At 39.8% G+C, this 27,468-nt stretch overlaps 1 protein-coding gene across 1 annotated transcript in view; it reads left to right on the top strand.

Annotated features, from left to right (window-relative positions):
• The window catches only part of ANTXRL (ANTXR like), a 31,363-nt gene that overhangs the window by 1,763 nt on the left and 2,132 nt on the right, over positions 1-27,468 (top strand). The window contains exons 2-9 of the mRNA XM_049645997.1: positions 21,887-21,958; positions 23,273-23,344; positions 25,818-25,899; positions 26,000-26,033; positions 26,707-26,786; positions 26,863-26,931; positions 27,261-27,341; positions 27,445-27,463. Of these exons, the coding sequence (XP_049501954.1) occupies positions 21,887-21,958; positions 23,273-23,344; positions 25,818-25,899; positions 26,000-26,033; positions 26,707-26,786; positions 26,863-26,931; positions 27,261-27,341; positions 27,445-27,463 (509 nt within the window). The remainder of the gene's footprint in view (positions 1-21,886; positions 21,959-23,272; positions 23,345-25,817; positions 25,900-25,999; positions 26,034-26,706; positions 26,787-26,862; positions 26,932-27,260; positions 27,342-27,444; positions 27,464-27,468) is intronic.

Here is a 27,468-nt window from a genome sequence, read left to right as displayed (position 1 = left end):
GCCATGCTGTTACAGTGCTCCTGCCAATGCATATTTCTGCCATTAGGCCCGATGTGGGTACGGTTCAACCCTGCAATGGATAAGAAGGGCTCTTTGCACAAGTAGGACATGTGAGAAAAACATTAATTGAGCACTTATTGTGTGCCAGGCAATGTGTTGACCACTTTGGTCTCCTCCTGCTTAGAGGAACAGGATCTATTTTCCTATTTTAGGGTGATGCAACGGAGTCTGGAGAGTCCAGTGTTTTCTCAGTGTCAATTAAGCTAGTTTGCTGCAAAAGATTAGATAATAGGGGTTGGTCTCCTCCCCTCTCTCCCAAAGAGGGTGTAAAGTAAGGGTATGAAAAGGTACCATTCTAAAGAGGTGGTCAGGAAAGTCAGGGCTGACAGACAGGATTGTGAGGAGTTCAGGCAGGAGCAGTGTTTTTGACCAGATGAGGTGTATGATTGGAACTGGTTTTAAGTGAATCACAGTTGAGCAAAAAGGCAGAGACCAGTGAGGGGCTGGCACAGAGGTCCACAGACGACATGATAGTGGCATAGAACAATAGGGTAGGCGTGGTAATAATGAGTGGCCAAGTTCTGCATCTTATTTGAAACTAGAGGTCACAGGAATCCAGACAGATTGGATGGGGAAGGCAATGTGTGAGCCCAGACTGGGGGCAAGAGTAAGGTAGGAGAACAGCTTCATCACTGCATCTTCCTCACAACTACAGGTAAATGTTATTATCCCTATTTTATAGATGAGGGAAGGAAGCTGCTCAGGGGAAGGAATGATGCCCTTAAGGTTTGGCATTGCCTCATTCAGATTTCTCAGATAGGAAGACATGGACCCAGAATTGATACTCTGAAGTGACTTATTCCAAAGCTCATTTCAAAGACTTCAAGGCTGGGTAGCTTTCTTGGAATACCTGTGATTGTTCTTGAAGACAAACGGAATTTGTCACCTGCAGGAAGGTCTTGAGTGGTTTGCTTTCAGCTTATTCATTAGGTTCCTTATTAATTTGGTCATTCATTAGATTGAACAGGATGAAAATGAGTGAGTGTTCCCATGTGCCTGCCTTATTGGCCAGTGGCATATGAAAGCCAGGGAGCTCCAGGCAGAGGGACTGGTCTATGCAAAGACCTGAGCACTGAGGCCCTCAGGTGATCCCAGAGGATCCAAGTATAAGGAGGAAGAAGGAAAAAGAGTGGAAGAAGGAAGAGGACAGGCTAATGAGGAGGCCTTGGGCCCATGTAGGAGGTGTGTTCTTCACCTTAAGGGCAACTGGGGATCAATAGAAGAAAAGCTTTTAACAGAGGAGAGATGGATCAGATCTATGCTTTTATTAGAGCCACTGGATTCCTTGAGAAGCATGGGTAAGAAGGAGGAAGGATGGAAGCAGCAGCTGCAGTGAAAAAGAGAAGGTCTTAGAAATTCCCAGAAGGCCTGAGAGACTAGGGAAAATATGTAGGAACCTAAGGCAGATGTGCCCTGTGAAAGGAGAATGGGCAGACAGACTGCTAGGCAGCTCCCACATGTGTGGTATGGATGCAGAAAGAGGGGCTAGTGTAGAGAAGAGAAGTAGAGCTTCAAGATCCATTCATTCTGGGGACATTGGGACTCTGGGCATTGCCACTGTGGGTGCATTGGGGATTGGAGAGGAGCTCACCACTGTCTTTCCTAGTATTAAAAGGTAAACTGAAACACTTTGTAATTTTTAAGGATTTGAGCATATATGAATTGGAATCAGGAAACACCAAACCTCAGTTATTAGGAGCACTGACAGAATCCAGTGTCAAGGTTTATATAGAGAATATATGAAAGAACATCAAAGAAATTATTTGAATGATTGTAGTTTAAGTAGTTACTAGCCTTATTTGGAAAAGCCTATTTTGTTGCTTGTGATTGGTTTGCCTGTGTAGGCTTTCAAGGTATCAGAGCTACCTCAGTCCAATGGCTTTTCGTGTTAATACTTTAATAATTACTCCCTTTTGGTCATCCTCTCATACAGGAGAGACTGACCAACAATTTAGTATTAGTGCCACTTTTCGTTACCATTAGGGTTAAGTTGTTCTTGTCTTTCATGAAACTTGTAGGTAATGGTGTCAGGAACATCGGAAGAATTGTTTGTTTTGCTATTCATCTGTTCATTTTTTTTCTATTTCTCCAAGTGCAATGAGACCATCTGATGTATTGATGATGGTTGTGGACACATATTTAAGACCTTTGAGAGAATACAGCACACCATGGAGACTACCATGCTGACTATCAGGAGGATAATAGCAAGAGACTAAAGAATATTCCTTAGCCAGCAAGAGACTAAAGAATGTTCCTTAGCCAGGGTACACATGAACCAAACCAGTTGGCATGAGATAAATCAAAGAATATATCACAAGAGGCATCAACCTGTTTAGCTAAGTGGCTTGTTTGTTAATTTCTCATATTTCAATGTCTACAATACCAGGGGTGTTGGACCAGATACAGCAGGAAGTAATTGCTATGGCAGAGACTCCTCCTTGTTAGCCAGTAAGGAATCTAAACAAATCCTATTTTCTAAAACCACCTTATCAGCTTGAAATAATCCTTGAAACAAAGAGGCATACTTTGGGGTAGCATAATTTACTACCTATTATCTACCTCCTTTGAAATTTCCCCAAGAATTTTCAGTCTAGAAGTTGAGTTGGTAGCTTGTTTCATCTCATTGAATCCATCCCTTCGTCTTGAGAATAGGTCAACTCAGTTAAACAGTGATGTCTCATTTCAAGAGGCAGTGTTGCAGGTAGGATCCCAAAATTAGACCTATACCATGTGAGCAATCAGATATTTAATAAGAGATATTTCAGTGAAAACAAGGAAACAGTTAATGATTGGGGCAGACTATACATCAGGTCCTGAGTCGAGAGAGCAGCCAATTGAGAAGACTTCCAGACATTAGGCTTCTAGATGTGGGTTCAAAGTGTCTCTTGTGTAATTTAATTGTCTCTGGTGATGTTATTGGGTGTTCAAGTGACTGTTCTGAGTGGTCCACACAGCATCAGACACAATGGTTTTCTGTAAATGAGCCATTGTGTTGATTTCTATGAAGTTTATATCAAGTTATCCAGTTCAGTTTGGAGGACTTTGGGAAAAGGGCAGTTTTTATTCTTAGCAATTCCAAATCAGAAGGGTGGAAGAAAGTTGGGATCATTAATTTGGAAAGTTGTAGACAGATATTGGAGAAAAATAGAATAATTTAGTATCCACTCCATTTTACAAATGGATAACAGTGCCTCAAAGACAATGAACAGGTCTAGAATCTGATATCCATTAGGGTGTGTTGTAGGTTTTACTGAAAATATTTTTCATCTCTACAATTACCCCAATTTCTACCAAAAACAATCATAATAAGACTAATTTGTTTGCAAAACATGTCTAGTCTTATTAAACTGGGTCTAGTTATTTGCATATGTGCAGCAAGAATAGTATATGTACTATTATGTATTGTACATAGTATATGTACATATACTATTGTATATGTATATGTACTATTATGTGTACTCTCAAATATAATATTCCAGTTAAAGCTTTGGTGATATCTAAAGGGATTGTCTTTATACAGTCCATGTTGTTTTCTTAAAATTGGAAATGACTTAGATTCAATTTTTAAAAGCTTCCTTAGTCTAAGAAGCCAAACTAAGCAGTTGCCCAAATTTGTCCTGTAATAAGAACAGATTTTCACTGAACTTACGCAAATGTCTATATTGTTATGTACAGTAAGAATACTCAAGAATTTCCGGATAATAGAAGGATGAGGTAGAGGGAAAGAGAGAAATACAGTTGACCTTTGAACAATAGGGGTTTGAACTGCATGGGTCCACTTACACATGAATTTTTTATAAATGCAAGACATTCGTGGAAAGAGGCACTACACATCTCTTCATCTCCACCCAAAGTTAGCAAAGCTAGATCCTGGAGTGACACCTACTCCTGGCTTTTCTACCCAGGAATATGGGAACCCTCTTTCCTAGCAGAGTCTAGGAGAAGACAGAGTACCTTTGACCATCTCCCTAGGTCACTTGCTCTACCTGACCCCTCTTATGTGGTTCTAGTACAGTTTCTGCTTGCAGGAAGTTCTGGCAAGCAGTGAGCCTCCAGTTTCCTGGTGCTGCCTCAGAGAACTGTCAGCACCGTGGACAGCGCCCCTCCTGCTGTCTGCTCTAAGGCCCAGGCTTCTTCTGCCTGGTGCCATCCTGCCCTGGTGTTCTCCCAGATTCCCTACCGAAGAGCTCCTATTCTGTGGTCCTTGCCAACTCTGACCAGTGACTGGACCCACCACTTTGGCAAGAATCCCTTCACAGAACTGGTTTCTTTGTGCTTCTCAGTTCAAGACCTCAATGATATGAGCTTCACATAGGTACTGGAGTGAGGAGTGCCGGGAACAGACCAGAACTCTGCTGTTCCAGCCTTCCCTGCATCTTTGCTCCAACTTCCCTTCACTTCTAGTCATTTGGTAATTTCTATACTTTTAAATCACAATGTTAAACACAGTTGTTGAGTTTTGAGAGGAGGAAAAAGTTATATGTGAATTTTCAACTGTGCAGAGTGTTGGCACCCCTAACACTGATGTTGTACAAAAACCAGCAGTATTGCATTTTTGTTTAAAAAAGTTTGCTTTGCCAAATTGCTATAAGTTATAGATAGGTTAAAAGAAAGAAGAAAAGGGACCTCTTAAGTATGGAAAACAAAATGTAGAAGAAACAGCTGTGTTTCAAAGTCATAAAAAATTATAATCATCCTCATCAGTTATTTCAGTCCCATTCCATGTAGTTAATTCTTTTTAAAAATTATTAGAGAGGGGAGCCTGGGTGGCTCAGTCGGTTAAGCGTCCGACTTCGGCTCAGGTCATGATCTCACAGTCCGTGAGTTCGAGCCCCGCGTCGGGCTCTGTGCTGACAGCTCAGAGCCTGGAGCCTGTTTTGGATTCTGTGTCTCCCTCTCTGTCTGACCCTCCCCTGTTCATGCTCTGTCTCTCTCTCTCTCAAAAATAAATAAACGTTAAAAAAATTAAAAATTATTAGAGAGAGAGAGAGAGAGAGAGAGAAAGAGATAGAGAGAGAGAGAATGTGTACAAGCATAGGAGAGGGACACAGGGAGAGGAGCAGAGGGAGAGAGAGAATTCCAAGCAGGCTCCATGCTGAACCAATGCGGGGCTTGATCCCACAACCCTGGGATCATGACCCAAGCCGAAATCAAGAGTTGGATGCTCAACCAACTGAGCCACCCAGGTGCTCCATATAGTTAATTCTTGTTAAAAGTTTTATGAATCTATCAGTTTCTCCACTAGAGTTCAAAAAATTCTCATGGCATTACCAGCTCAAGGTATGACATTAAAGTTATTCAGAATCTGTACTTGGCAGTCCCTTTTATGAATCTCTTTGAAGAGGAAGCACGTTTGCAAAAGCATGAGAGTAAAACAATAACTGTAAATGTCAAAAGACGTAAAAGTGGCCAATATTAAAGATCTTATGAGAGCCTATTACAGTGAAATTGATAAGGAAATTTTATTTTTTCTGACATAAACTTTAAGATAATAATTAGAATTATGACTGATAACGTTATACCATAACAGAATTCTACATAGACATAACAGACATAACAGAATTCCAAGGAATTTCATACATTCCCATGTGATTTGACATGTTAAATTAGCCTAATTGTCTAACATGTCTCTTTTATAAGGGAAGAGAAAAACAACTTTTGACATGTTCCAGGGACCCTCCAAAATATCCCAAAGTTAATTTGAGATAAAAAAAGACTTCATTTAGAATTTCATTATGGGAAGTTTATAAGAAATAGCAAAAGATTTGAACACTTGATTAAAAGTCATCTGGGTTATCTATCCAACTAAAGTGATAAAGATTTCTGGGGCGCTTGGGTGGCTCAGTCGGTTGAGCGTCTGACTTTGGCTCAGGTCATGATCTCACAGCTCGTGAGTTCGAGTGCTGACAGCTCAGAGCCTGGAGCCTGCTTCAGATTCTGTGTCTCCCTCTCTCTCTGCCCTAACCCACTCACATTCTGTCTCTGTCTCTCTCAAAAATAAATAAACAATAAAAATTTTTTAAGTGATAAAGATTTCTAAGGCAAACATAAAAAGTTACATAGTTGTAAAAAATCTTAGCTCTTACAAAAAAAAAATCTTTCAGTAGAGGAGACTTAGTTCCCCCAAGTAATCAAAGACCCAGTAATGACAGCATGAAGCACAAGAAATTATTTTGGTAAGACACAATATATTTGATTTCAAGATAGATTATACAAGGGTATAGAGCAACCTTTTATAATCTGTTATTAAGAGCACACCAAGAGGGGTGCCTTGGTGGCTCAGTTGGTTAAGCATCCAATTCTTGGTTTTGGCTCAGGTCTTGATCTCACAGTTCATGAGATCAGGTCCCATGTTGGGCTCTACACTGACAGTGAGAACCTGCTTGGGATTCTCTTCTCTCTCTCTCTCTCTCTCTCTCTCTCTCTCTCTTTCTCTTTCACACTGTACCTCCCCTACTCATGCTGTCTCTCAAAATAAATAAATTTTAAAAAGAGCACACCAATAGTTTAAGAAAACTTTTTCTGTTCAAAATATGAAAGAGAATTACATTTTAATTTTGCATAAGTATACTATTGATATTAAAGCTTATTTTTAAAATATTTTATAATATTTTAATAAAATCATTCATTTCTCACCAGCTTGACCAAGTAAAATGTTTCTCTCACTTTCTGCTTTCTATTTCCATTTAGTTTTAATCTTCCATTCCTTTTTTTCATTCTAAAATGACCATTCTTTTAGAACAAAATTACTCTTTTCCCTTAACAAAAGTTTATTTTCATACCTCATACCTTTTCTTACAAAAATACATTCTACTCTCCCTATATAGAGTCATTTCTCTTATTATTTCTAGTAGTTTTAATTGCATATGTTGATTCAAATTTTTAGTCCTTTAATTTCTAGTGAAAACTAAAATTGAGCTATTAAGGACTATTATACCAGCATTCTGTAGACTGGCAAGTTTGTGAATAAATTTCATAATTTCTGGAAGTATGTATATTCTTCCTCATAGTAAATTTTTCAGTGTGGCATAAGACATGTTTATTAACAAATCCAAATAGCTTTAGTTTTCTGTAATAAGCAGCCCAATGTAGGTAATCTTATGTTGAATAATTAGTGTTTCCATATTTTATCTTGTTTGGAAAAGGCAGTCTCATGTGTGTAGACTCATGTGCATCCAGCCACATAAGAATAAACCTTGAGCCTGGAACATGTTTTTCCAAAGAGATAAAGAACCCGTACAGCCTGTGTCAGGCTTAGCACCTTGAGTGAGGACATTGCTCCTTGTTTAACTTTCTGAATGTTCTTTTGTCTCTGCTTAAAGGATGTGCATCATATGGTACCTGACCAATCCACTGTTACACCTGTCTTCTGTGGAAAGGGGCAAGGCTCCTTCCACTGTTGCAGGAGATGCATGCTTAGGGCAATTGCCATGCCTAAGCCACCAGGAGAGGCCCACTGGGTATGGGGTCTAATGCCCACTAGTGAAGTTCATCTTGTTCTGTCTCTTTATGTCAATAAAACATTGTTCCATCCAGTGCTTGACTATTGGGTTTTTCTTGGGGACTCCCAACCATGATGTACTGATCAAAAGTGTTAGGGTTCTCTCCTGGAATTGTTAACTAGTGATCAGTAGTCTCCTCTCTTAGGTAACTAAGAGAGGTAAAAAAATTAAAAAAAAAAAATAAGTGGGCTTTGAATCACTTATGTAGAAGTTTTTTGTTCTCATAATGAAATAATTTGTAAGATTATTTTTTATTACTCAAAGAACTGGATTGCATTCTGAATGATATCAAAGGGCTGACCAACCCTCTAACTACACTGCCTTCAATTTGTATATCAGGGAGATTTTCTTCACCTCCTTATTCTCATTTGTTATCTCTGGTCTTTCTGATGGTAACCATTTTAACAGATATAAGGTGAGATCTCATTGTGGTTTTGATTTGAATTTCCCTCATTATTAGTGATCCTGAGCACCTGTTACTCTCTTTGGAAAAATGTCTCTTCAGGGTTTTTTACCATTTTAAAATTGGTTTACTTTATTTTTGCCTCCTCTCATATTTTAAATAGTTTTTTAAGTCTTTATCTAGTAAGTGTGATGCCTTGGCTTTCTTGGGGATGATTTCTGTAAATTTATTTAGATCCTTTGAATGAGCAATGTTCTGCTGTTTCTATGTTTTGTGATTTTACTTTGTTGAAAATTGGGTTTTTAATTATTATATTGTAACTCTTGGACATGTGAATATCTTTGAGAAAACATGTCATTTTAGGTCATACATCCATTTTTAAATTGGATTGTTTGTTTTCTTGTGATTGAGTTGTATGTGTTCTTTATATATTTTGGAAATTAACCCTTTAGCAGAATATATCATTTGCGTATATTTTCTCCCATTTGTGTAGATTGTCTTTACAGTTTGTTGATCTTTTTTCTGTGCAAAGCCTTTTTATCTTGATGTTGTCCCACTTGTTTATTTTTGCCTTTGATGCTTGTCTTTAGGTGTTATAACTAAAAAATTATTCCCAAGACTGAAGTCAATAAATGATTTTCTTACATTTTCTTCTAGAAATTTCATTTTTTTAACACTAACATTTCAGTCTTTACTCCATTTCGAGTTAATTTGAGTGATATAAGGATCTAGTTTCATTCTTTTGATTTAGAATGTCCACTTTTCCCTGAACCATTTATTAAAAAGATAGTCTTTTCTCCATTGAATATTTTTGACTTCCTTGTTGAATATTAATTAACCATATAAGCATGGGTTTATTTTGCAGATTCTAAATTTTATCCCATTGATCACTGTGTCTGTTTTATGCCAGTATCCTGCTGTTTTTAACTACTATAGCATGTAATACAGTTTGAAATCAGGAATTATGATGGCTCCAGCTTTAGTTTCTTTCTCAGGATTGCTTTGGCTGGCCACTTGGGGTCTTTTGTGGTTCCATACACAGTTTAGAACTGTTTTTCCAATATATGTGAAAAATGCTGTTGGAATCTTGATAAGGATTTCATTGAATTTTAGAAGGCTTTGAGTTGTTTGGCTATTTTAACAATATAAATTCTTCCATTCAATGCACAGGATTTATTTCCATTTATTTGTGTTTTCTTCAATTTCTTTCATCAATGTCTTCTAATTTTCAGTGTAAAGAGTTTTCACCTCGGTTAAGTTTATTCATAAATATTTTATTGTTTGTGTTATTGTAAGATTGTTTTCCTTATTTCTTTTTCAGGTAATTCATTGCTAATATATAGAAATGCTTCTGGCAGCACATCCTGCCAATGTGCTGAATTTGTTGATTAGGTGTGTGTGTGTGTGTGTGTGTGTGTGTGTGTGTGGTCTTTAAGATTTTTTAGGTATAAAATATGTCATCTGGAAATAGAACAACTTTATTTCTTCCTGTTTAATTCTGATACCTTTTATTTTTTTCTCCTGCCTGGCTGCAACTTCCAGTACTGTGCTGAATAGAAGTAATGAGAGTAAACATCTTTGTCTTGTTCCTTATCTTAGAATTTCTTTCACACTTTCACCATTGAGTGTGATGTTATTTGTGGGCTCTCATATATGGCCTATATTGTTAGGTGTGTTATTTCTATAAACCTAATTTCTTGAGTGTTTTTTTTATCATAAATGGATGTTCAATTTTGTCAAATGCTTTTTCTGCTTCTATTGAAATAACCATATAATTTTTATCTTTCATTCTACCAATGCAATGTATCCCACTTATTGATTTGCATGTGTTGCACTGTCCTTGAACCCCAGGGAGGAATCCCTCTTGGTCATGGTGTATGATCTTATTAATGTGTTGCTGAATTTGGTTTGTTAGTATTATGTTGGGAATTTTGTATATATATTTATTTATTTATCAGAGATTTAGTCCGTGGTTTTCTTTTCTAATAGTATACTTATCTGGATTTGGTATCAGGGTAATAATGGCCTTGTAAAATGAGTTTAGAAGTGTTCTTTTGCTTCAATTTTTAGAACAGGGTGAGAAGGATTGACATTAATTCTTTAAATGTTTGGTAAAGTTCATTAGTAAAGCCATCTGCTCTTGGGTTTTTCCTTGTTGAGAGGGGTTTGATTACTGATTCAATCTCCTTACTCATTGCTGGTCTCTTTAGGTTTTTTCTTTTTTCTTGATTCAGTCTTGGTAGTTTGTATGTTTCTAGGAATTTATCCACTTCTTCTAGATTGCCCAGTTGTTGGCATATAGTTGTTCGTAATAATCTCATATGTTCCTCTGTATTTATGTGGTATCAGTTGTAATCTCTCTTCTTTCACTTACAATTTTATTTATTTGGGACTTCTCTTTTTTTTTTTTTCTTTTGGTTAGTTCAGCTAAAGATTTGTCAATTTTGCTTATCTTTTCCAAGAACCAAGTCTTAATCTTTTCTATTCTTTTCTTGTTATCTTGACTTATTTCTGTTCTTTATTATTTCCTTTCTGTACTAAACTGGACTTAGCTTCTAATTTGTTCTTTTTCTAATTCATTCAGTTGATAGATTTATTTGAAATACTTCTTTTTCCTTGATGTATGTGTTTATTGCTGTAAACGTCCCTCTTAGAACTGCTTTTGCTGCATTTCATAAGTTTTGGTATATTGTGTTTCCATTTTCATTTGTCTCAAGATACTCTTCTTCCATTTTAATTTCTTCTTTGATCCACTGGTTGTTCAGAAGTATTTTCTTCACTCCCATGCATTTGTGAATTTTCCAGTTTTCCTCCTGTTTGATTACTAGTTTCATACCATTGCAGTGAGAAAAGATTCTTGGTGTGATTTCAGTGTTCTTAAATGTATTAAGACTTATTTTGTGTCCTAACATATGATCAATCCTGGAAAATGTTCCTTGTGTGCTTGAGAGGAATGTGTATCCTGCTGCTTATGGATGGATGAACTATCCTATAGATGTCTTTTAGGTCCTTTTGACCTGTAGTATGACTAAAATTTGTTGTTTACTTATTCGTTCTTTGGATGATACGTCTATTGTTGAGCATGGGGTATTAAAGACCTGGGCCAACTATTATGGTATTGCTGTTTATTTCCCTTTTTATTTCCGTTAGTATTTGATTTATATATTTAGGTTTTCTGATGTTGGGGCATAAATATATGCAATTATTATATCTGCCTTATGGATTGACCCCTTTGTCATTATATAATGACCTTCTTTGTCTCTTTTGGCCATTTTAAATTTAAAGTCTATTTTGTCTGATGTAAATATATCTACCACTCTTTTCTTTTGGTTACCATTTGCTTGAAATATCTTTTATCATCCCTTTACTTTAAGATGTGTGTTTCTAAGGCTAAAGTAAGTCTCTTGTAGACAGTGTATCATTGGGTCTGTGTTATTATTGGTTTTGGTTTTATGTTTTTATCTACTCAGTCATTCTGTGTCTTTTGACTGGAGAATTTAATTCATTTATATTGCCATTTGTTAATTGTTTTCAGATTGTTTGATAAATCCATTGTTCTTTCCTTCTTATCTTGTCTTCTGTTGTGATTTGATGACTTTTTGTGACAGTATATTTTGACTCTTTTATCATAATTTTTTTGTGTAACTACTACAGTTGACCCTTGAACAACACAGGTATAAACATCTACTTATATGTGGATTTTTCTCATAAATACTATGTGGTACTATAATTGTATTTTCTCTTCCTTATGATTTTCTTAACATTTTCTTTTATCTAGCTTATGTTATCTTAAGAATATAGTATATAGTACATATAAATACATAATATGTGTTTATCAACTATTTATGTTATCAGTAAGGCTCCTAGTCAACAGTAGGCTATTAGTAGTTAAGTTTTGGGTGAGTCAAATGTTATATGCTGTCAAATAACAAAAATTCAACCAAATAAATTTTAAAGGTCTAATTGGAATTTATTTTTTAAAAAATCATGAATCAGGCAGTACCCCATCTAGCAAGTAGAGGGGAGACCCAGAGGGCTACAGAAAAGGAAAGGTTTTTTAATGTATAAAGGAATAGAGGGGCTTGGGTGGCTCAGTTGGTTAAGAGTCCACCTGTTGATTTTGGCTCAGCTCATGATCTCACAATTGGTGAGATTGAGCCCCATGTTGGGCTCCATGCTGACAGTGCAGAGCCTGCTTGGGATTCTCTCTCCCACTCTCTCTGCCCCTCCCCCACTTGCACGCATGCATGCACACACTCATTCTCTCTCTAAAAAATAAATAAACATTTTAAAAATAAATGTAGAAAGGATGTAGGAAAATGGAAATTATTAGCAAAGAATTAATTGTTTTAGGCAAGATTTCACTCCTAGGAGGAACAGAAGGGATCTATCAGTACTGACCAGGAAATCTTCATGGTGACTAGTTAATGGTTACATTTATGGGGGGTTGAAACTGAGTTAGGTTAAATATTGTCTTGGTTTGGGGTGTCTGGGTGGCTCAGTTGGATAAGCATCCGACTTCAGCTCAGGTCATGATCTCACAGTTCGTGGGTTTGAGCCCCGCATCAGGCTCTGTGCTGGCAGCTCAGAGCCTGGATCCTGCTTCAGATTCTGTGTATCTCACTCTCTCTCTCTCCCTCCCCCTCCCTCCGTCTCATACTCTCTGCGTCTCTCAAAAATAAACATTTAAAAAATTTTTTAAAAAAATATTGTCTTGGTTTACTGACTTGGGACCTTAACCTAAGTGATGCTATTTGGGGCTTGTGTTTTTTTTAACAACATAGATTTTCAACTGCATTGGGGGGTCAGCACCCCTAACTCCTATGTTGTTCAAAGGCCAACCGTATGTTGTTGTTTTTGTAGTTATGATGAGGCTTACATAAAATATCTTATATTTATAACATTACCTGACATATAACCTGACAACTTAACTTTGCTACCATTAACTAAACTTTATATACTTTTACCTCTTTCCATCACATTTAAGGTTATTGATATTACAAGTTATTCATTTTTATACTGTGTATCCAATAACAAATTGCTGTGGTTATGAATAATTTTATTATGTCTGTTTCTTAACTTTTAAATTAGACTTGTGAGTGAATTATGAACCACCAATTTATTAGAGAATGTGACTCTGAATATATATTTAGTATTATCAATGGATTTTATACCAATGTTATGTTTTTATTATTTAAGTAGCATTATTTTATTTCTACTTGAAGAACTCCCTATAGCATTTCTTATAAGGCAAGTCTAGTGATGAACTCTCTTACCTTCTTTTGTTGTTATTCAGGAAAGTCTTTATCTCTACTTCATTTCTGAAAAACAGAATTGTTCAGTATAGTATTCTGGTTGACAATTTTTTTCTTTAATTATTTTGAATATATCATTTCGTTCTCTCCTGACCTAGAAAGTTTCTGTTGAGACATCTTCTGACAGTTTTATGGTACGTTCCCTTATATGTGACTGTGTTTTTCTCTTGCTGCTCCCAAAAGTCTCTCTTTGTCTTTGACTTATTAAAATTAAATATAATGTGTCTGGTGTAACCATTGTTAGGCTTAACCTATTTGGAGTGCATTGCACCTCTTGAAGCTGGATTTCTATTTTTTCTCCATGTTTGGGAAGTTTTTAGCCATTATTGCTTTAAATATACTTTCTGTCCCTTTCTGTTTTTCTTCTTTTGGTATTTCCATACCTGTATTGTTTCCTTTGTTGATTTCTCATAAGCCCGGTAGGCTTTCCTTATTCTTTTTTATTCTCCTTTCTTTTTGCTTCTGACTGATAATTTCAAATGTCCTATCTTCTAGTTCATTGATTGTTTATTCTGCTTCTTCGAGTCTGCTATTGAAATTCTCTATTGAATATTTCAGTGCAGTCATTATATTCTTCAGCTCCAGGATTTCTGCATGATTTATTTTTATGGTTTCTATCTCTTTGTTGAATTATTTACATCATTTTAAATTTGTTAAGACTTGTTCTGTGGCCTATATTCTCTACCTTGGAGAATATTTCACAAGCGTTTGAGGAAAATGCATTTTGCTGTTGTCACATAGAGTGTTCTTTACATATCTGTTAGGTACAACTGGTTTAGAGTGTTGTTCACATCCTCAATTCCCTTATCCATTTCCTGATATTTTGTCTAGTTTCTCTATCCATTATTGAAAGTAGAGTATTGAAGTCTTCAACCTTTATTGTAGAGATTTCTAATTCCCTCTTAAATTCTGTCAATGTTAGCCTCATAAATTTTGGAGCTTCAATGTTTGATGAATATCTGTTTATAGCTGTTTTACTGTCTTGATTATTTGACCCTTTTATGAATATATAATGTCCTTTGTTATTTATAACAGTTTCTTATTTAATGTCTTTTTTATATAATATAGTTACCCAGCTCTCTTTGGGTTTCAGTTTGCCTTGAATATCTTTGCATTCTTTCATTTTCAACCTATTTATGTCCTTACATCCAAAGTGAGTCTCTTGTAGATAGCATACACTTAGATCTTTCTTTCATCTATTCTGCCAATCTATCCCTTTTGTCTGGGTAGTTTAATCCATTTACATTTAAAATAATTGCTATATGGAAGGACTTACTTCTGCCATTTTGCTGTTTATTTTATGTTTGTCTTAGGCCCTTTTGCTCCTTATTTTCTCCTTTACTGCCTACTTCTGGGAAGGGAATCAAAACTTATTAGTACAAAATAGAATAATCAAGTTTTTATCCCCTTCTCATTTCCTCTGTGCATTCTTTATAGATATTTTCTCTATGATTACATGACCACTAACTGTAATATGCTAAATTTATAGCAATCTAATTATAATTAATGCCATCTTAACTTTAATCACATATAAAAACTCTACTCCTAAGCTGCTACAACCCCTCCTTTGTGTTATCAGTGTCACAAATTACAGCTTTACACATTGTGTGCCCAGTAACAGATTTCTAATGACTTCAATGCATTTCTTTTGAATTCTATAGAGAGTAAATGTTCAGTTACAAACCAAGATTACAATGATGCTAGCTTTTATATTTGCTCTTGTATTTATCTTTACCAGAAAGCTAAGTCTGTATCTTTTTATGTTCATATAACTTCAAGTTACTGGTTAGTGCCCTCCTGTTTAATCTGTATGGCTCTTTTAACATTACTTAATGTTAGGGCAGGTCCATTGGAAATGAACTCCCTCATCTTTTGTTTATCTGTGAATATCTAAATTTCTCTATTACCTACAAAGGACAGTTTTGTAGAATTTGGCATTCTAATTTGATTTTTTTTCCTTTCATCACTTTAAATATTTTCTCTACTACCTTCTGTCCTCCAAGGTTTCTGATGAGAAATAATCTTAGTGAGGACAACCTGCATGTTACAAGTCTTCCTTCCTGCTCAAGATTCTTTTGTTGTCTTTGTCTTTCAGTAGGTTTATTATAATATGTCTTAGGGTGGGTCTCTTTAGTTTATCACAGTTGAAGTTCGTTGAGGTTCTTGGATAGGTTGATTTATATACTTCATACAATCATGTACTTTAAAGAAATAATTCTAGTATAGTTAACATATAGTGTTATATTAATTGTAGGTGTACAATGTAGTAATTCAACAATTCTATACTTCATTCAGTGCTCATCAAGATAACTGTGCTTTTAATCCCCTTCACCTATTTCACCCGTCTGTCACCCACCTCCCCTCTGAAAACTATCTGTTTATTCTCTGCAGTTAAGAGTCTGTTTTTTTGGTTTGGCTCTTCTTTTCCTTTGTTTTGTTTGCTTGTTTCTTTGTTTCTTAAATTCCACATACCAGTGAATTCATATGGTGTTTGTCTTTCTCTGCCTGATTTATTTCGCTTAGCATTTATACTCTCTAGATATATCCATTTTGTTGCAAATGGCAAGATTTCAATCATTTTTATGGCTGAATAATATTCAATTTTGGACATTTTTTTTTGCTGCTATTTCTTCAAATAATGTTTACGTTCTTTTCTCTTACCTATTTCTAGGATTCCTGAAGTGTAGATGTTGGTCTGTTTCATGGTTTCATGTAGGTCCAAAAGATGCTTATCATTTTTCTTCATTCTTTTTTCTTTCTACTCCTGACACTTGAAAATTTCAATTTTCCTATCCTCAGCTTCCCAGATTTTTTGCTGTTTATACTCAAATATGCTATTGAACCACTGTAATAATTTTTTCAATAAAATTATTGCAAATTTCACCTTCAGATTTGTGTTTTTTAATAATTAGTTTTTTGTTGATATTCTCATTTTGTTCATATATCATTTTCCTGATTTCCTTGATTCTTAGTCCTTACTTTTCCCTTACCTCTGAGCATATTTAAGATAGTTGCTTTAAGCCTTTGCCTATTAAGTCTGATGTCTTGGCTTCCTCAGGGTTGGTTTCTGCAAATTTATATTTAGTTCCTTTGTTTTTTTTTAATATGAAATTTATTGTCAAATTGGTTTCCATACAACACCCAGTGCTCATCCCAAAAAGGTGCCCTCCTCAATACCCATCACCCACCCTCCCCTCCCTCCCACCCCCATCAACCCTCAGTTTGTTCTCAGTTTTTAAGAGTCTCTTATGCTTTGGCTCTCTATATTTAGTTCCTTTGAATGAGCCATGCTCTCCTATTTCTTTGTATGTTTTGTGATTTATTTTTGTTAAAAATTGGGTGTTTTATTATTTTTTAAAAAATATTTTTTTAATGTTTATTTATTGAGAGACAGAGACAGAGCATGGGCGTGGGGAGGGGCAGAGAGAGGAAGAGACACAGAATCTGAAGCAGGCTCCAGGCTCTGAGCTGTCGGCACAGATCCCAACACGGGGCTTGAACTCACAAACCTTGAGATCATGACCTGAGCCGAAGTTGGATGCTTACCCAACTGAGCCACCGAGCCTCCCCTAGTGTTTTATTATTTTAATGTGGTACTCTGGAAATCAGAATTCCCCATGGATACTAGATTGCTTTTGCTTTTGTTATCTATGGTACAAGTGTGTAGATTTTTGTTTCTTTTGTGAGATTTCCAAACATTTTTTGTAAAGAATGTAACAATATCCTTGTATGTGATTACTGGAGTGTTTGTTCCTTTAGCTCACATTCAGCTAAGGTTTTGACAGAGATTTCCTTGAATGCCAGGAGCTAGAGCAAACATAAAACAGCACAAAAATTCAAAACAAAACACAGAGAACAAACACATCAACCAGTGTGTTTGCAAATAGTACTTTGGTGGGCATTCCTTTACCACTTAGTTAGGCTTGCTCAGAGCCTAAAGATCAGCCCAAAGTGAAAGCTTAAGGGGTTTTGTTTTTGTTTTTGTTTTGTCTCTCTTTTTGCTCTTTGTTTTTTTTTTTTATTTTTTTTTAATATATGAAATTTATTGTCAAATTGGTTTCCATACAACACCCAGTGCTCATCCCAAAAGGTGCCCTCCTCAATACCCATCACCCACCCTCTCCTCCCTCCCACCCCCCATCAACCCTCAGTTTGTTCTCAGTTTTTAACAGTCTATTATGCTTTGGCTCTCTCCCACTCTAACCTCTTTTTTTTTTTTTTCCTTCCCCTCCCCCATGGGTTTCTGTTAAGTTTCTCAGGATCTACATAAGAGTGAAACCATAAGGTATCTGTCTTTCTCTGTATGGCTTATTTCACTTAGCATCACACTCTCCAGTTCCATCCACGTTGCTACAAAAGGCCATATTTCATTTTTTCTCATTGCCACATAGTATTCCATTGTGTATATAAACCACAATTTCTTTATCCATTCATCAGTTGATGGGCATTCAGGCTCTTTCCATAATTTGGCTATTGTTGAGAGTGCTGCTATAAACATTGGGGTACAAGTGCCCCTATGCATCAGTACTCCTGTATCCCTTGGATAAATTCCTAGCAGTGCTATTGCTGGGTCATAGGGTAGGTCTATTTTTAATTTTCTGAGGAACCTCCACACTGCTTTCCAGAGCGGCTGCACCAATTTGCATTCCCACCAACAGTGCAAGAGGGTTCCCGTTTCTCCACATCCTCTCCAGCATCTATAGTCTCCCGGTTTGTTCATTTTGGCCACTCTGACTGGCGTGAGGTGATATCTGAGTGTGGTTTTGATTTGTATTTCCCTGATAAGGAGCGACGTTGAACATCTTTTCATGTGCCTGTTGGCCATCTGGATGTCTTCTTTAGAGAAGTGTCTATTCATGTTTTCTGCCCATTTCTTCACTGGGTTATTTGTTTTTCAGGTGTGGAGTTTGGTGAGCTCTTTATAGATTTTGTATACTAGCCCTTTGTCTGATATGTCATTTGCAAATATCTTTTCCCATTCCGTTGGTTGCCTTTTAGTTTAGTTGGTTGTTTCCTTTGCTGTGCAGAAGCTTTTTATCTTCATAAGGTCCCAGTAATTCACATTTGCTTTTAATTCCCTTGCCTTTGGGGATGTGCTGAGTAAGAGATTGCTACGGCTGAGGTCAGAGAGGTCTTTTCCTGCTTTCTCCTCTAGGGTTTTGATGGTTTCCTGTCTCACATTCAGGTCCTTTATCCATTTTGAGTTTATTTTTGTGAATGGTGTGAGCAAGTGGTCTAGTTTCAACCTTCTGCATGTTGCTGTCCAGTTCTCCCAGCACCATTTGTTAAAGAGACTGTCTTTTTTCCATTGGATGTTCTTTCCTGCTTTGTCAAAGATGAGTTGGCCATACGTTTGTGGGTCTAGTTCTGGGGTTTCTATTCTATTCCATTGGTCTATGTGTCTGTTTTTGTGCCAATACCATGCTGTCTTGATGATGACAGCTTTGTAGTAGAGGCTAAAGTCTGGGATTGTGATGCCTCCTGCTTTGGTCTTCTTCTTCAAAATTACTTTGGCTATTCGGGGCCTTTTGTGGTTCCATATGAATTTTAGGATTGCTTGTTCTAGTTTCGAGAAGAATGCTGGTGCAATTTTGATTGGGATTGCATTGAATGTGTAGATAACTTTGGGTAGTATTGACATTTTGACAATATTTATTCTTCCAATCCATGAGCAGGGAATGTCTTTCCATTTCTTTAAATCTTCTTCAATTACCTTCATAAGCTTTCTATAGTTTTCAGCATACAGATCTTTTACATCTTTGGTTAGATTTATTCCTAGGTATTTTATGCTTCTTGGTGCAATTGTGAATGGGATCAGTTTCTTTATTTGTCTTTCTGTTGGAAAGCTTAAGGGTTTTTATGGGATTTTTCTAAGCATGCTTCTGACTGGGCATACATGTGGCTTTTTAGATGTACCTTTGTCCACACCTGCTTTTGTACATTCTAATTTACCCCAGCCAGGTTAGAAGAGATGTACACAGTAATTTGTGAGTAAGGTCCATGCTGTCCCCTCTGGTTCAAGGAGAACTTTGAACTGGGCTACAGATCAAGACCAAAACTGCCACCAGACTAGAAAGAGAGTGGGGAAAGAATGATTAAAAATGCCACAAATCTTTCCTGTCATTTGAAGAGGCTGTTTCTTGATTTGGGCATTTTATTTATTGTATAAACCTTTGATTGTTTTGTAGAGCTCCTACAGAGTAGAAAGTTGGTGAAGAAAGCTTTTGGTTATTATTTTTTTTTGAATGTTATTATTGGGGAATGAAGGCTTGGAGTTTCAGAATCTGCCTTTTTGCTGACATCCTCTATGCTATTAGTTTTTGTTTGTACTTTAATTTTTTTCATTTGTCAAAAAATGCTTGAACATAAATTTAAAAGCAAACACTTTGACTTCTGCCTAGGAAAGAAGAGAATTTAGTTTTCTTATAGTTCAGCTCTCCTACATGGATCTTCCCCACTCTTTCCATTCCCCCAGAGTAGTGACATCAGTAAGATATTTTAGACTCAATCTTCAACAGTAGGATGCCCTCAAATGTCTGGTGATCCCCATCTCTCCATTCTCATTTCAGTGTGGGGTGATAAAAATGATTGGAGCTCTGTGTGCTGGAGCTCCATGTGGTTGCTCTGTTCCATACTGCCTCTCTCCTAGGTACTTATATCCTTGTGGTTTTTCCCACTACACAAGAGCACTCACATTCTTCTGTGTTCTAGAAGCCAGACCTTCCTTCAAAATCATCACAAACTTTTCCAGGGCTGGTAGATGGGTTGAAGACTCTTATCCTGTGAATCTTCTTTGGAAGATCCTCTTCACTCTGGGGGAGAACAGAGGAGAGTAGTAGGGAGAAGGAAAGTGAAAAGGATTACCATTGGTTAGGAGAGGAATTGCCTTTGTTGTAATTTTCATGGAGCTTCCATGAGAAAGTCTGTATTGTGGGTAAGTTGTCAGAGTCTATTGCTATGCTCCCAGCAACTGTTGGTACAGTAGTGTCACCCCAGTCTCCCAAGTCCAATAGGTAGAGCATGGGATTTGCTGGAAGATCTGGGTTCATATCCATGCTATTCATGGAAATTGTGCCAAATTCCTTGACCTGCGAGAGCCTGTTTTTTCATCTGTAAAATAGGAATGATGCTAATACCATTGGATTGATTTGGAATTGGAAATCATGCATATAAAGTGCTTCATAAATAGTGCTCCATGAATGATCATCCTGACATAGTTATAATAATCTATTCTTCGTTTCCTCACCATCTGTTGATAGTTTTAGATGAAACTTAGAGGAGGCAGTAAAAATGATAAAGGGAGGATGTCCTTGGATATGAGGACCACACATATAAATATGACATTTAGGATGTTTATTGACAAAGTTATCACTGGAGGAAAGAGGAAGGGCCTCCTTGTGGGTTCCTCGAATTCATATGACATAAACTGTCAGATCCAGAAAAAGAATCCAGGCCAGGGAATCAGACAGTTTTACCCCTTAACATCCATAGGATCTTGACCAAGACTCTTAGTGACCCTCACATTTGCCAATCATAACCTGGAATAGTGCAGAACTATAGAGATGTTGGATTGCAAAGATCATTGAACCCTGAGCTGGTAAGACTCATTTAAGGGCTTCCTGCTTAGACAGAAGGAGACATCATAAGGCTCTAACCTGCTTGAGCATCTTCACCAACTAGGAACTAAAGTGGGAGCCTATGAGTGTGAGAAACTGAAAATTAGAAGAGGAAGTGGCTTTTCCTGTGGCTTTCCCTGCTGGCCAGAGCATGATGGTGACAGAAGATCAGTATCCTAGGTCTATTCCTATCTCTCCCCTTGCAGTGGTGCTGGAATAGGCCTTCTGTGTCTAGAGTGGCTCAGCTTTGAAGGATGAAGGGAAATTAAATAGTCTGAGTAGCATAGCCTCCCTTGCCTGAGGTGCAGGCTCCTGTTGGGAATGTCTTTTCCTACTCTGTGAGTGCTGGAAAACATGAAAGTATGAACAGAATCTGTGTGTGTGTCATGAGGAATGGTCGGCAGGTCAGACTTTGGCCTACAAATGGATCTCCAATCTAAGGAGGTATGTCAGGATAGCTCTGATACCCAAGAATCCAGAGTCCATTAAAGAATTACAGGGAAAGCTTGGGTCACTCTCTCAGCCTAGATGTATTGCTTTCCAGAGGCATTTGATGGAATGTGGTGCAAGAAAACCCTGTCTTGCATCCCACTACACACCTTTAAGGGGTAGAAGAGGACAGTGTTAATGGTTATTCCAAAGGGAAGTGGGGGGCCAAGAGAGCCAACATTTCAAAATCAGAATGTGTTTTCCAATGAATGCATCCTCCTTCATTTCTTGTCTCCCTACCATGGCCAAACCAACCATCCTGGTTTGCCACCCAAAGTCCTTAATCCATGAAAGTCACGTGGTCTCAAGGACACAGGCCTGGTTATTCAACCTCCCCACCATTCACACTGATGAAAATCACCACCAGGGTGGTGGGTATGTGGCAGGTTTCAGTTATGTGGGATGCAGAGGAGCTTGCTAAAGGGACTGTGGGAGGTGGGGACAGAAACTGCTCTCCTGATGATTGTCTTTCATCCCTCTGACTCAAGTCTTTGCTTTCAGGTCAGACAATGCAAACAGCATTTGGAAGGACATTTATAAATTTGTGGATGATCTGGTGAAGAGGTTTCCAAAGTAAGGCTTCTCCATGCTCCAGGGTATTTTCTTCTGTCAGACAGATACACAGCTGCTTAGACTCAGTGGGCATGGGAGTCCCTCAGGCCAGGAGCACAGAGCCCATGGTGGTGTTCTGAAAAAGGAAAATCACACTGATTCCATTAGTTCTTAGCAGCTTTCACTGACTCTTGCTGGAAAGTCAGTCCACATTAAGGGGGACACAGTCTGCTTCTGAGGACTTTACAGGCTTGGAGAGGAAGTTAAAGCAGACTGACTCAGTAACCAAAAACCTGGTTAAATGATGCTGAAGGCCAAGAGAAAGGGACAAAAGTCTTGCATGGCAATATGGAGGAAAAAGCAAGAATTCCTAGAGAAAAAGCCAAGGATAGCTACCTAGGAGATGTGAAATTTGAACTAGGCCTTGAAAGATAGGGGAAGACAGGGTAACAGGAACCATCAAAGAGGCTTCTTGTGATGGGAATGGTCTGTTTGGCTGCAGAGTAGGTTTAGTCAGGAGAAGACCCAGAGATGAGGCTGGACAAGTAAGCCAAGAGCCAAGAACATAGGGGCTCATTATGCCAGACCACAAGCTTGAATTTCCTGCTGTGCGCAATAGGTGGGTATAGGATTTTTGATCAGGGGTCTCACATGATTGAGGTTGTGCTTCAAGAAAAAATTCTTATAATAGTGGATAAAATGAGCTGGATTAAGAGCCAAGAACAATAAGAAGTTCAGCTAGGGACCTATTGTACCAATTTATCTAAGTGATAATGAAGGTCAACAGGTCAGAAGACAGTGGCTAGAGGATGGAAAGAGAGGGATTTAGATAAATGGCTGCCAAGAAAGAGAATTAATTTCTTTGACAAGAGAAGGAAGTACAGAAAGAGTTAGGAGAGAAAGGAATGAAGGTCCAAAGAATGTAGAAGAGAGACCAGGGGGAACCCCTCATGCAGGAATGTGCAGGTGTCTATCTCCTTGCAATGTACTGTTCACATGGCTTGGGGTGTGTGTGTGTGTGTGTGTGTGTGTGTGTGTCTGTCTGTCTGTCTTTTGGAATACTGTAAGAATGTAAGAGTGTAAGAATGGATCAGGATGCCATCTTGTCATTCTATTCTAAGGAGGCCACACATCTTACAGTCTAAAAAATTTTTCACTAAATTTACAGCAACTTTCAGGTTTGGGAAATGGGTCCCAAAGCAGAAGAGTTGTGGTGGGAAGTATAGAAATTGACATAGACCCCCTCATTGGCTGCCTTGAGCCTTGTTTTTCTGAGCTGCATTGGTTTCATTTTGAGCCTGTGTTGATGGCGTCTCACACATGCTTCCTCCACAGTTCAAAAATGAGGATGTCCTTAATCACCTACTCCACACAGAGCGACACCATCATGAATCTCACCTCTGACAGGTAAGCACTGATATGATCCCCAATGGCAGACCTAGAAAACCAGGTCTCAGGGAGAGATAAGAGGCTGAGGGGTTCCCTGAAACCACAGTGGGGAGCCCACTGGTGTGCAGGCTGGGCTGGCCTGGACTTCTTTCCTTGTGCACCCTGATCCTTAGCTTTGGGCCCCCAGCTCTCTCTGACCCCTGGCTGCACTGACACTGGCAGACTATGTGCTGCTAGACCTCTCCACCCCTCTAAGCCCTGACCTACAGCTGTCCTGAGTTCTTCCCTCCATGCTCTTCCCTTTTCTTAGAATGGGCTAGCTAGGATTCCCAGGATTTTAGGGAGCAGATGTACAGGTCCTTTATGAACAGTGATATGAGTCTGACACCTACTGTTGTTATATGTCACTTTCTGCCCTGAGCCAGTGTGTAAGGAGGGGTGGGTGGGAGACAGATCAGAACCAGGGAGGAAGAGATGGGCAGCATCGAAGCATTGATGTTTTCAGTGGAGGGAATTTTGCTCCCTTGGTGGGTCTAAACCCATGAGTGGGGTCCTGAACATCAGGCTGGGATAGGGTGCTTGAGGAAGATAAGACATGCCTGCATACTAGGTGGGCCATGGTGAGCCCAGAAGTTTGGGCAAAAGTCTGGAAGTTATGGAGCTTCTGAATAGCTGGTTAAGGAGGTTAAGATTCCCATGGACACAAATGACTGGAACCCAATGAAGCACCAAAGAGAGGTTGAGCACCTCTTAGGACTAGATGGGCCCCAATATTTGTGGCACAGAGCTACCATTCAGGACCATGGAGAGAAGCCAGGCATAGCAGAGTGGTGGTGTCAATGCTTGGAGGTAGCAGCACTCTTCTGCCTGACTCCAGGACAAGCAGGGAGAGAGGGCTGGCTGCCCCAAGCACTAGTGGAGGCACAAATTTGTGCATAGGTGGGGTTTTGCATTCAGGACAGAGAGACCTGAGTAGGTTGAAAGTGGAAGGAAGCAAGTCCATTGGGAGAGATGCTGGCAGGTGGCAGAGAGATGCAGGGCTGCTGGGCAGGGGGCTCTGGAGGAAGAGCTGCCCACTGGGGAGGGTAAGACCTCTGCCTCCTCCAAGGTGGGGGGCTCAGGGCCCCAGATGTGAGAAGCTGTGGCGGGGAGGGGGCTCAGGGAGGACCCGCCTGGTCCTCTCTGGAGCGTGAACACAGTAATGTCTTCCCTGATTCAGGGTTCAGGAGTGGGAATGGGGCCCAGGGGCATGGAAACTATATGAAATTATGTTTTTCTGAGGAAGTAATGTTTTAAGGGAAGGAGTCTAGCTGAGGGTGTTAGGAGCCTGTATTCCTTCCAAATGCAGAGCTAGGAGTAGGGCTGGAGGGGCAGCACTCCCTTAAGGGCACTGGCTCAGGCAACCATATGCCTGACCAGGAGGCTCCTGGGCCATAGACTGGGGAAGCATGAGAGTCGCCCCAGATTTGGGGGCTCAGTTAAATAAACTTACAAAATGTGGCGAGAGGAGGGAGAATATTTTTGCTGGGCCGAGTAGCACCTGGTTTGATCTCCACTGGCCATGGGTGCCAGGCCTCACCTCCTGGGCTGGGTGAGGCTAGACCTGGAGCTCTCAGGTCTCACCGCACAGCAACATCTCCACTCTCCACAGTAAGAAGCCCTCTCAGGGTCCCAGCTCTCCTAGCCTTGCTGTGCCAGCTCAGCTTGTCACATGAGATTAGCCTGAACCTAGGTCCCCAGTCCCACCTGTGAAATCCCCCTTAGCAGCAGCCACCTGGCCACATACCCATGGCAGCCAGGGGAGCACTGCCCCTCCACCTGCATGGGCAGCCCTCGAGGCACTTCCCCAGCTTTTGGCCTTTTTCTTCAGGAGTATGTAAGCCCAGGAGCCCTAGTTCTCTCATTAAGGAGCTTTCTCCTTCCTTTGGTGCCAATACAGAAGGGGAAGAGGCTTGGGGCAGGTGCAAGTCAATCTCAGGATTCTGTGACGGGGAGGATGGGACAGAGCAGAGCTATCGGCAGGATGACCTTTTCCAAACTCAGCCTTACCTGCTGAAGGAAGAGTGTGCCTTCCCAAGGGACCCGGTAGGTGCTAGCAGCCCTGCCAGTCACACTGTGAGTGCAGATTCACAGTGGCACATCCATGAGTGTGCCCCACGTTCACCACAGATGATCAAGGCAGGGCTCTTGAGGGTCCCCCAGGTAGTGTGCCTGAGACAGTGGTGAGTGCAGAGAAAGCCAGGCCGTACCCATGGGAGCAGCAGAGCAGCCTCCCCCCACCCCATGCTCACCAGATGGGGGACAGAGGAGGCCTGAGCAAGGCCTGTTCATATCGAGGACACAGAGCATAAGGTCATGACCAGGCTACTTGACTTGTATCCTGTCCCGACTAGACAGGTCTTCACAGTGCACAGTGGCTCCAGGACAGCTTAGGCTGCTTATAAATTCAACCCCAGATTATACCTCAACCCCTTTTCTAATTTTTTTTCAGAAGTAAAATACATAATAGTCTTGAAAAAATTCAGAATATAGTGCCTACCGGAGCCGCAAACATGCATGAAGGATTTAAAAAGGTACCAAATCTAGAGCTCTGAGGATCTCTGCTTTATGGAGTTCTTAGATTATCCTGGGTCCTCCCACCGCCCTCTCCAACACTCCTTCATTTCCTTGCAGGCAAATGAGCAGATTGAAAAAGCAATCTATGGAGGTAAGCTTCCTGGTGACTTCATTACGGGCAGGTGTGGGGACAGAGCCAGGCCTGGGCCTCAGCAAGGTGCAGACCCTCCTCGGCCCCTTCCTAGCGCTGACTCTTGGAGCAAGGTGCTTGCCCTCTCTGTGCCACAGGTTCCTTCTCTGTGCAGTGAGGATGAAAACCACCCCCAGTGATGAGTCTCAGAACCACATGGGATCATGTGTGTACCTTCTAGGCTCTTGGTAACTGTGAGGTGCTTGACCAACACTTGGGCTGCCTGAACAAGAAAACAGGAAGCCAGGGAAACCAAGAGCAGAAGGATTCCATTTTCAGAAAAAAAGAGCTGGGTTTACCCTTTGCCGCCCACACTTTGTCTGTATCACATTTCTGGCCCTGGCTCCTTTTTCCTTCAGTTCTTTCCCTTCTGCTGATGTCCTGTAACTGTGTCTCCAACACTGGAAAAGGCTGTGCTCTACCCAGAACTGTCTTCATCTAAGAGAGAGAAGTCTCCTTCTCCCTCCAGGACTGGGATGCTAGCTCTCCAGGCACTCCTGATGGCAGGTGCTCAGGTCTGGGCGCTTCTTCCTTGGAGGAGGAAGTACGGGGAGCAGTGTTGTGGCCCCAGCAGCCTGCAGAGAGTCACTTTGTGTATCTTTACCAATGAGGTTACTCCCCATTTCCCCTGCAGGCAGCAATGCTCCCAGTCTGATTATTGGTCTGACTGCAGGACCACTGACACCAAGGACATTTGAGGAGACTGAGTCTGAAGTGAGTCCAACCCATCAGTACCAGCGTTTTGCCCCATGTATTTGGTACTTTATACTCAAAGGGTTCTTTCTCTTAGGCTGAGAAGGCTCGTGAAAGGGGCGCCAAAGTTTATTCTGTGGGTGTAAAAGACTATAAGAATGACCAGGTAATTCAGAACAGGTAACCTGGTGCCCCTTGCGAGCCCAAATGGGGTATGCTTTCAAAGTCAGCTCTCCCAAAGGTGGTCCTGTAACCCACCCCGGTGTCTGGACAGCAGATAGCTACTCCAGAAATGAATAACAGCGTGTAAAACCTGCCCACCAGCAGTGGAGGCAGAAGAGCTTTCCCTTCCATAAGTGTGGGCTGCTGCCCACAAACCAGGGTCTGGCTCTTGGAGTCTAATATGGCATAAGGGAAGAGACTGTCTCCTGGGGTGGAGATTTCTTTGTCCTCAAGCCCAGGCCATGTGCCCAAGGTGCTTCCTCTCTCTTGTAGCTAAAAGACATTGTAGAAAGAAATGACCAATTTTATGGGGTAAACAGTGGATTCGAGTCCCTGGAAGACATCGTTAACATGGTGAGTGTGGGCTAAATGTGAGAAGAGCAATGGGATGGCTTCTCACCGTGTCCCTCCCCCCATGTCACTATCCCTGACCTGCCACCCCTCTCTCTATTTCCAGCTGGTGGTAAATTCCTGTCATGAA

The sequence above is a fragment of the Panthera uncia genome, chromosome D2 (assembly GCF_023721935.1).
Source record: "Panthera uncia isolate 11264 chromosome D2, Puncia_PCG_1.0, whole genome shotgun sequence".
NCBI classification, from domain to species: Eukaryota; Metazoa; Chordata; class Mammalia; order Carnivora; family Felidae; genus Panthera; species Panthera uncia.
The sequence above is the reverse complement of the archived record's forward strand: the minus strand, read 5'-3'. Positions and strand labels throughout refer to the sequence as shown.